General features: G+C 42.2%; 1 protein-coding gene across 1 annotated transcript; it reads left to right on the top strand.

Annotated features, from left to right (window-relative positions):
- Positions 1–4,104: 4,104 nt before the first annotated feature.
- On the top strand, positions 4,105–6,498 carry LOC129716836 (uncharacterized). The gene has a single exon (XM_055666675.1). It carries the CDS (start codon positions 4,105–4,107, stop codon positions 6,496–6,498), a length of 2,394 nt encoding a protein of 797 aa, XP_055522650.1.
- Positions 6,499–10,830: the final 4,332 nt, after the last annotated feature.

Consider the following 10,830-nt stretch of genomic DNA (forward strand, 5'->3'; position numbering starts at 1 on the left):
CTCTGCCATGGTGAACGCGAACGCGAGCGATGGGGCGAGAAGCTTGCCGTGGGTAAATAAACAACTCTCTTTACGGCTGTTCGGCATTCTGGATTTTAGCAATCAAAACTTCTGCTGGCTGTCAGATTTTCAGTGTGAAAACAGCCTTCAACTTTGTTGTCAGAGTGCCTGACTACGATTTGGTAATATTGTTTGAGTTAAATGTTTACAAAATTTTACAATATTCCTCTTTCTCCCATTTAATAAAACAGGTAATACGATGCCTTCGTCATACGCAAGTTCATCATAACTCCCGCTATCGGCGTAACACAGAGATGCAATAAGCGTCATATCCGATCTTAAATTCAACAACAAACTGTCCTTTTTAGGACAACCAAACAAATGAATTGAAGATTTAATATTTTCTCGTTCTGAGCTTTAACCAAAAATTAATTATCTTAATTTGAATTTACATGTACATATACTCTGACTGTTGAAACTTGTTCGCGCCGCAAAGAGTTTGTTCTTTTCCTGTTCAGTGAGATCGTATTTATATGTGCAAACTGAAATTGAGTAGTACTTCAACTTCATTTTCACAGAATTTTCAATACTGCTAGGAAAAATGACTGACACGCAAGCAGCCGGGTTATCTTTCTTGTAAAAGTATTCTACTTCAACCTTGCGGTCGTGGCTTTGCATACAACCTTTCTGTGATTTTTTTAAACGTTATGACTATAAACCAATATCCATTAACTTGTCGAACAACGACAAACTTCTAGTGTCATTCGTTCCACCATGGAGTCCAAAGACGAAAATGAGAAGATCTTTGCGAATTATGTGGTAGACAAAGGAATATTGGTATCATTAAAACCATTCTATTTAGGTTTGAGGGTAAGAATTTTCATGAAGAATCTTATTCAATCATGGTAATGAATTCATGTTTTCTTCAGCCAACGGCTATGATGTGGAATCTCTAAAAATAATCGTTCGAGAGTAGATTGCAGCTGTGTTGCAGCCACCTTTGTTGGCTGACACAAATTCGCCACATAACAACTCTGTGCCTCCCAATGTAAATAATAATTATTAAATAAATATGGTTGAATAAATAACATATGTGAATATATTATATAAATACCTATGAAAAAAAATGACAGGAGGGTTGTGTGCTGCAAAGCCACGACCGCGAGGTTGAAGTAGAATACTTTTACACAGCTCTACTTACGGCTGCACATTAACCTACGGCCGGGCGAAACGGTTCACGCCGCTTTTCGCGTTTAGCCTGGCAGAGGCCTAATGTGCACGGCCAACACAATAGAAAGGTGTTTTCACATTGAAAATTAGACACGGCTTTACTGGAGTAAGTGTTGGCAAATGCATCTACCGCTAATACCGCCGCTATCGTACGAAAGCGCTTCGTTTCATGTGGGGAATAATATCAACAACGAAAAATGACGCGCGTCTAAGCACACCCGAACTGTTTCGCCATGCCGCTTCCATTTACTTCCTTATAACATCCGCCTCATGGAAGTACCGGCTGAACCTACCGCTGAGGCTGTTACCATACTGCTACTGGTACCCAAAACTATTAACTCTTCAAATTAAGTGTTTCATTTGTCCTCAAAAGAACAATTGTTCAATTCCATATCGGATATAATGCAATCGCATCTCTGTAATATTACCGACAGTAATATTCTTCTGAACAAAATGATCCAACTTTTACATTAGAGGAAGTGCCGGCTGATGTACGGCAAAAATCTCGCCCGATCGCTCGCGTTGGCGTTCGTTCTCAGGCAGAGGCCTGAGACGTGGTGATCAACCACAGGGCAAGTGATTTGTTTAATTTGAAGGCAGCCACAGGCACAACCCCCTGATATATTCTGTTACCGCTGAGTGCTGATATCTGCTGCTGCTGCTGCTGTCAACGTTGTGGACGGTCCATCCAGCTCACCTTCCGACTAATGAATGTAGCTAGTTTTCCCAGAAACACTCTTTTATAGCCGAAGGGTGCTACGAAATAGGCCACGCCCTATCAGTTCAGTTGTTCCATTCCCTAATGTTCTTCAGACAAATTATTCCACAATTCGCATTTGATTTTTGTATCCAGCGAATAAACACCGATGGTGTTCTCACACACGCAACGGTTTTAACCCGTATCTTATTGCGGTTTGTAACATCAAGCGATTTCGTTTGCTCGCTGTTGCGTGTTGCATCATGTTGCAACTTGGCAACTGGGGGACGACGAAATTCTGTTACTGCTGATTGATTGAATCGACTTCATATTAGCTCTGCATAGTCAAACTAACTGCTTTTGTGAATGCGTTCTAACAGGGCAGTTTATTATTCAATGTCGGTTATGCTGATCGCAGCCTTTGCGCTGCCCCTACAGTGGGGGGTTTACTAAATAAAGTGAAAATTAGACAACTACAACCGAATTTGATTGTATCCCGCTCAGAATGTCTGCTTGTGTTGATGCCAGAAAATTATTAACCTTCAATTATTTGTTTATTTGCCTTGAAAAAAAGCACTTTGCGGTACAAAATCGGTTACTGATTACAACTTTTGAGCTGCCCTAACATTGGGGGAATTAAGATACACGGACAACGTCGATTTTTCAACAGAAACGATTTGCGCGTCTGTGTTGGGATATGTTCAAGCGAATTAAAGAGGAAATGTTTCTTCAAGTTAAAGTAAGAAACTTGAAGGAAAAGGAGAAGTCTAAAATGCAGTCTACCCACTCTATACTTATCAATAAATTAGTGCATAACTTGAATTTACTACCTAAAATTATCGATTGTTTAAATCTAATACTTAACCTAGCTAATTGATAATATTTAACCTACCTAGTTGATCTGCATCAACGCTAAAATCAGCATACGCTGAGTCCAATCCTCATTAGTTAATTCTACAAACACGTGCAATAATGAGTACTCTTATAGCTACATCTACGACTAGTTGAGGCTTAAAATGATTGGCAAATACTTTCCAAAGGGTGAGGAATGTGAAAAGTTTCCAATTAAATTTCTACTATAAAATTAAAATCTATCTAACCCTAGAGTCTTAATCGAGAAGATTGAAAGCAGATCGTAAGCAAACAAATCTGTTGAAAATTACTAAAAGTAAGATACTTCAACAATTCCCCACCTACTTCTATTCAATAAACTATATTCGTAGGATTTTGTAACATCCCCTGTTACCAGCAGGCAGTTAATAAATCTGGTTAATTTCTGGCGACACCCGCGACTATTTTTTCAACATTTTACAAAATCTTTTATCCGGATTGAGAGATGCCAAAGGATTCCAAAACTGGTAAAAAGGCGAGTACAAGCACTAACTGTTCGTCAAACAGCGCCGCTGATTCCCCTCCTAATGCCCAAATAGATACAAATAACATGCCTGTCGAAAATAAAAAACTCGGTGAGCTTAACAGTGGCACAAGCGAAGGACGGAATCCGCCGCGGAACGGTCGCGCGAATCGGGTATCGAACTGTCAGTTGTGTGCTGAGCTGGATAACGAAAATATGGTTCAGTGTGATAATTGCAACTTGTGGTACCACTTCACGTGCGTAAACGTGACTGATGAAATTCAGAATGCAGATTGGAGTTGCTTCAAGTGTGTGACTGCTGAGGAAAAACAGCGAACGACTCCCGCCGCAAGACGCGGAGATCTGCAACCCTCACGTTCAGCCCCGTCTCAGCGTACTGAAGGTAGCATGAGAACAGGGCAAAGTGAAGCTAGGAGAAGGCTAAAGTTGCAACTGATGATGATCGAGGAGCAAAAAAAGCTCGAACAGAAGTTTTTAGAGAGAAAATTCAAGGCTCTTCTTGAGTATGAAAATGATTCTTCATCCGTGATAAGCGATTCCAATGCTAGTAAAGTATCAAAAATTGAGCAATGGATAGCTGACACAGAGCGTTGTGGGAAAGATGTAAATTCCGGCTTAGAGCCTGAAGAGCCGGAACGACGGAGATGAAACTGTTTGCATACTGAACAGAAGTCAGCTCGCCGCACGACAAGCGGTTTCCAAGGATCTTCCGGACTTCAGTGGAAATCCAGAGGACTGGCCACTCTTTTTTTCGGTGTTTAATAACTCTACTCAAATGTGCGGATTTTCGAGTGAAGAAAACATGCTGCGGCTTCGGAAATGTCTTAAGGGAAGAGCGTTGGAAGCGGTTAAATGCCGCCTGCTACATCCATCGAACGTCGCGGGCGTTATGTCTACGCTAAAAATGTTGTATGGTAGACCGGAGGCAATCGTTCAAGCAATCGTGAAAAAGGTTCGCGCCTTACCGTCGCCGAACCTTGACAGGTTAGAGACGGTAGTCAATTTTGCCCTCACTGTGGAGAACCTCATCGCAACAATTCAAGTGTGTGAGGTGCATGATTTCGTTTACAATGCTTCGCTACGGTACGAACTGGTGGAACGGCTACCCTCAGCATTAAAGCTAGATTGGGCTAAGCATTCCAGAGATAAACCCAACCCAAACTTGCTAGACTTTAGCTCATGGCTGTACTCAACAGCAGAAGATGCGAGCGCAGTAATGCCGTCGGGAAGCGGTGAGTCAAGACAACGTTCCTTCAAAAAGGATGGATTCTTAAACATGCACTCTGAAATCGAGTCGAGCAGTAGCAAACCTCATACGGCGCCAATGCAGACAAAGCAAACAGCTTACAGCGAGTGCGAAAAGCAATGTCCCATATGTAAGAAAGCTTGTGCCAGCGTCCCGAAATGTACACGCCGAATCGAAGTGGGTTGCCGTGCGAGAGTGCAAGCTGTGCCGAAAATGCCTACGGAGACACAACGGGTCCTGCAGACAACAAAGGCCGTGCGGTACAAACGGATGCACCTTCCTTCATCATCCTCTTCTTCACTCCGAAAACAACAAACTAATAGTTTCCCGACAGTGATGTCCACAAGTTCTACACCACCGACAAACCCGCAGTTAAGTTGTAACATTCATCAGGGTGAATCGCAATTCCTGTTTCGGATACTTCCGGTCATTCTTTATGGACCTTCGAAAACTATTGAATCTTACGCGTTTATTGACGACGGATCCGACATTTCGTTAATGGAACAAGATCTAGCACAAGAGCTAGGCGCTATAGGGCCAATGAAATCGCTATGTCTCGGCTGGACAGGAGGAGCACACCGAATGGAAACCTCCTCAGAGTGCGTAATCCTACATATCTCCAGTTGCGGTGAACAACGAAAGAAGTATAAGTTGTCCTTAGTACACACCGTAGAAAGCCTTAGAATTCGGCCGCAAACACTTCGGTACGCCGATATTCAAGCAAAGTATCCATACCTTGCTGGTCTACCCATTGCATCGTACGAGAATGCCTATCCTCGGATTTTGATAGGCGTGGACAACCTCAGTGTCGAGTACGTACAAAAGAGCCGTGAGGGACGTATTCAGGAGCCGATAGCCATAAAAATGAGAATTGGATGGACAATCTATGGAAAATGCGCAACCGAAGATAAAATTGAACACTCTGTTAACTATCATTCCGTCAAAGTTTGCCAGTGCAATAAAGATCTCGATGAAGATCTGCACCAAATGGTTAAAAGTTTCTTCACACTGGACAGTATTGGTATCAGCAAACCTGTGAAACTTCTACAGTCAAAAGAGGATGTAAGAGCGCAGATGCTTCTCGAAACATTAACGAAACCTGTGAATGGATGGTATGAGTCAGGACTTCTCTGGAAGTACGAAAACGATCGGCTCCCAGATAGCAAAGAGATGGCTCTTAAAAGGTGGCAATGTCTAGAAAGGCGAATGATGCGTGATCCAGTGTTAGCAGAGGCAGTAAATGCAAAGATCTATGATCATGTACAGAAGGGATATATCCGTAAACTTTCGGAACAGGAACTGCAAGTGAAACGCTCTCGGGTCTGGTATTTGCCTATGTTTCCGGTTTTAAACCCAAACAAACCAGGAAAAACAAGACTCGTGTGGGATGCAGCCGCAACCGCCCACGGGGTGTCGCTGAACTCCGTATTGCTTAAAGGCCCAGATTTACTAACCTCCTTGCTATCGGTATTGATCCAGTTTCGCGAGTATCGGATCGCAATTTGTGATGACATCCGCGAGATGTATCACCAAGTCCACATTCGCGAAGAGGATCAGCACTGCCAGAGATTTTTTTGGAAAGATGGGACTAGCACGAACCCGAGTACATACGTCGTACAGGTAATGACATTTGGAGCCTGCTGCTCACCAAGTACCGCTCAGTACGTAGAAAATACTCATGCGGCAAAATATGAACAAGAATATCCTGCTGCCGTCGAAGCAATCGTAAAGAGACATTATGTCGACGACATGCTTCTAAGTGTAGAATTAGAATTACAAGCGATTCAACTGTCGACAGAGGTTAAAAAGATACACGCGTCGGCCGGATTTGAAATCCGCAATTGGACAACGAACTCACCAGCAGTCCTGAAAGCGATGCACGAGCCAACAATAGAGGAGAAAAACCTAAGCGGTGAAAATTCATTCGAAAAGATTCTCGGGCTATGGTAGGACACCTCATCAGATTGTTTTACGTTTAAAATTTCACCTTGCATAGACAAGCTTCTACTATCTGGACGACGTCGACCAACTAAACGAGAGGTCCTTCGAACTCTCATGATGGTGTTCGACACGCTAGGGCTCATAGGGCACTTTCTAATGGTTTCAAAAACACTCAATCAGGAAATCGGGCGCGCTTCGATCGGCTGGGACGACTTAATCGATGACTCACACCTTAGCAAGTGGACAACGTGGTGTTCAGCACTACCAGAAATAACAACCGTGAAAATTCCTCGTTGCTACCGATTGGTGACGTCTACAGCCGACAGTACAACGATCCAGCTGCATATATTCGTAGATGCGAGTGAGACTGGCTACGCCGCTATCGCTTACTTGAGATATCAGGAAGGAACCGTCGCCGAATGCTCCCTAGTTAGCTCTAAAAAAAAAATTTCGCCTCTGAAATATCTGTCAATCCCACGCTCTGAGCTGCAAGCTGCGGTTATCGGCGTTAGACTTGCGGAAACCGTTTCTAAATCATTGTCCATTAGAGTGAAGGAACGCTTCTTTTGGACGGACTCGAAGGACGTACTATGCTGGCTGAAATCCGACCATCGGCGCTATAACCAGTACGTCGCGTTCAGAGTTAGCGAGATACTGGAGGCATCTGATATACGCGAATGGAACTGGATATCGACCAAACAGAATGTCGCGGACGAGGAACAAAGTGGAAAGGCCGTCCGGATTTGTCCGCCTCTAGTCGCTGGTTCCAGGGACCAGCGTTCCTACGGAAATCACCCGGAGACTGGCCCATTTCAGATAACCATATTGGCGGTACAACCGAAGAACTTCGTCCTCACTTACTGTATCACACCAGGATCGAAGAATCAGTTATTAATTTTAATCGCTCTCAGATTGGCAGAAGTTACTACGTTGCACCGCTCTTGTTTTTCGCTGGGTGCACAACATGAGGCGTAACAAGAAGGAATGAAAAGATGGACCACTTAAACAAGAAGAACTAATCGAAACTGAATGTTATCTGTTTCGCGTAGCGCAGGCATCAACCTACATCGACGAAATCGCCATCCTCTCCAGAAACTCAAATGAGAGCACTCCTAACAAGTCAATACCTAGAGGCAGCCAGCTTTACCAACAGTGCGCATTCCTAGACACTAACAGTGTGCTAAGAGTTTGTGGTAGAATACAGACCTCCCCTTTTTTCGCCAGCGACGCCGCTCAACCGATAATCCTTCCGCGAAACCATCCAGTCACCCAACTCATCATTTTCGACTACCACAGGCGGTTCAACCATCAAAATCATGAAACAACAATAAATGAGATACGGCAGCGCTTTCGTATTTTCAGACTTAAAGCCACATACAACAATATCCGCAAAGAATGTCAAGAATGTAAAAACACTCGTGCATTACCTCAACCGCCAGAAATGAGCGACTTACCTCCACAACGACTCGCTGCATTCACTAGACCATTTACATACATGGGGTTGGACTATTTCGGTCCCATGATTGTAAGCATCGGAAGGCGAACCGAAAAACGATGGGGGGTCCTTGCCACTTGCCTTACAACTCGCGCTATCCACCTAGAAATAGCTCACACACTGACGACCGATTCGTGCATCCTAGCGATACGCAATATTATGGCTAGAAGAGGCGTGCCAGCCACTATCTTCAGCGACAGAGGCACGAACTTTCAGGGAAGTAGCAAAGAACTACGAGAAGCTTTGAGAACCGTGAACTAAGAGCAACTTGTCAAAGAGTTCATCAAAAAATCTTACGATATCTTACGAGTGGGGGAGGGGGGATTTAAAAAGTGGAAAAATATGCTTACGTAATTATTGAACGGCCCCTGTGGAAGCTATTTTACATTAAGTAAATTCGACGGGTGCGACAGACTTAAATTGCTAGGATGCAACACAGAATGCTTGCTTGCGTTGACAAAAATTATTAACTTTCAATGACTTGTTTATTTGCCTTGGAAAAGGCATTTTGATTTCCAAAATTGGATTTCCTGATGGCAATCTTCATGCTGCCCCAACACGGGGGGAATAATGGCTGTCTGGCGACACATGCTGAGAAAAACCGCGCTGCTCCTGAGACGTGGTGACTAACCACAGGGCTAGTGCTGCTAATAGGGTTGTCGATATCGAAAATAGAATATCGATATTTGTTTTAACGATATTTAGAATGGCATCGATATTCAAATCGATATTAACTGCCGATATTGATATTTTATCGAATAGGAAGAAAGTTAGAGCGATTCGCAGCGCGCCTCGCCACGGCCGTATAAGCTAAACTTGAAACTTTACACGCGATTATCTCGGAATAGTGTTTTCCGAAAAATGAACCGATTTCCTTCATCTTTTTTTTTAAATTTTTGTTATTAAATTCGCCGATCCTTGAACGATCGCTTTTTGAAACATACAGTTACATTTTGCCGCAAAAAATCTTTAATGCAATTTTTAGCGCTCAAAACGTGCATTTTTTGGGAAAAACGTTCCCGTTTGCACTGAAAACAAAATACTCATAAAAGCGATCGTTCAAGGACCCGGCACACTTCTAAACTAATGAAATAATATGAGTTTTTTGATTTCGGGTGAACCGCTGAGTCTCTATCAGGATCACCGCAAGCCTCTGCAAAAAATAGCGTTTCGGGGAAACGGCCATTATTCCAGTAATAATTGGTATATCTCAAACTCAAACGTATTTTTTTGTTGTTGATAAACTGTACTTCCAGAAAAATACCCCTTTGATGCAATGAAAATGAATCGATTCTGCCATCCCAATGCAACACCAAGGCATCGCATTTGATCGGTTTATTGTGGTGGTTATTGACCCGAGAAGTTCCACACCCAAATTTCTGGAAATTCGCTCTATACATGCTGTCAATAAAAATGGAAATATGGCAACCATATTTCTGTCGAACTGCTTACATTTTCCATCTACCACTTATTGATTCTAGTACCAACAACTCTGGTACCTACTTTTTAGTTGGTTTCCCTAAATCTCTATCTTATCTCTATCTTATTTGCTCTGTTTCATCGCGGGCCCCATTGACATATGCTATGTTATGCGTATGAAAAGTGGCGGTGATATGCTATCTCGTTTACACACACGCTGAGATGTTAGTTCTGGAAACATGGCGGGATGCCAGCTAACTGGTTTGCCCTAAAATAGCTGAAATAGAGTAAACGTCCTTTAATTGCTATTGACCTATTTTCGAATAAATATATTTATCAATGGAGAAACCAAGCCTTAACGTTTGTTTTCAGTATAATGTGCACTTTCAATGAATATCTTATAATGTGTGTAAGCATTTTAAATTTAATTTTGATGCCATCATGAATTTATGATTGGTTGGCAAAATTTTGACGGCAGCATTCCCCTGATGGCAACCGAGAATACCGGACAGCAATATCGAGTCGCAATATCGAAATATCGATAATACCGAGTGCGCCAATATCGATCAAAAATATTGATATAGTGACGAACAAATATCGATAATATCAAATATCGATAAAATATCAGCAACCCTAGCTGCTGCTAAGGAAGGACGACTGCTGTTGTCGCTGTCTAGAACTATTATGAGCGGCTCCGGCTGAAACAGGCTCTTATATAGGCCAAATAGCATGTTTTCAATTGCAAGGTATATGATCCTGTCGACCGTGCTTGGGAAGCAAGCATATAACGACCAATCAGAGGTCAAATTTTACGTTTTGACAAGGCTTGACTATTTTCAACAGTACAATAGTGTGAATAATAAAATTACAATTATCTTATTTCGGGAAGAATCTTAGAAGATTTTCCAATCTATTGCTGCAAGAACGAAAGAAATCCATCGAATACTAACCGATTTATTAGCATTTGAAATTGGACATATTTTTCATTTTTTTCGGTTTTAGATTTTCATTTCACATCCCTATGTAACCGAACTTCCTGAGAGAAGTATTCTACTTAAAAAAACAATATAAAATGGTTGTACTAAACTTTTTAAATCCTTCGATTTAAACATTTCTCCACCTGCGGAAAATACTAGGTTGATATGTTATACATGTGTGCAAAGTTTCATTCATATCAAAAATGGGTTTTGCGTATTTTCAGATCACTCGACCGCGGTTCTTTTTGTCTGGAAAATTGTTTACTGGCATCCCATAATTTCATTCCACGCCATCACTTCTTTCGAAAGATTCTTTTTCTGTGAACTATCATTATAGAACATAATAAAACTTTCGAACCCTACCTCTCTTATCACCCTGTATAGAATCAAAAGGGTCATTAATCTTGTATGGGATGCCTAAAATGGTTGTTGGTTTCATTCGATAACGAT

Source organism: Wyeomyia smithii, chromosome 1 (genome assembly GCF_029784165.1).
Source record: "Wyeomyia smithii strain HCP4-BCI-WySm-NY-G18 chromosome 1, ASM2978416v1, whole genome shotgun sequence".
NCBI lineage: Eukaryota > Metazoa > Arthropoda > Insecta > Diptera > Culicidae > Wyeomyia > Wyeomyia smithii.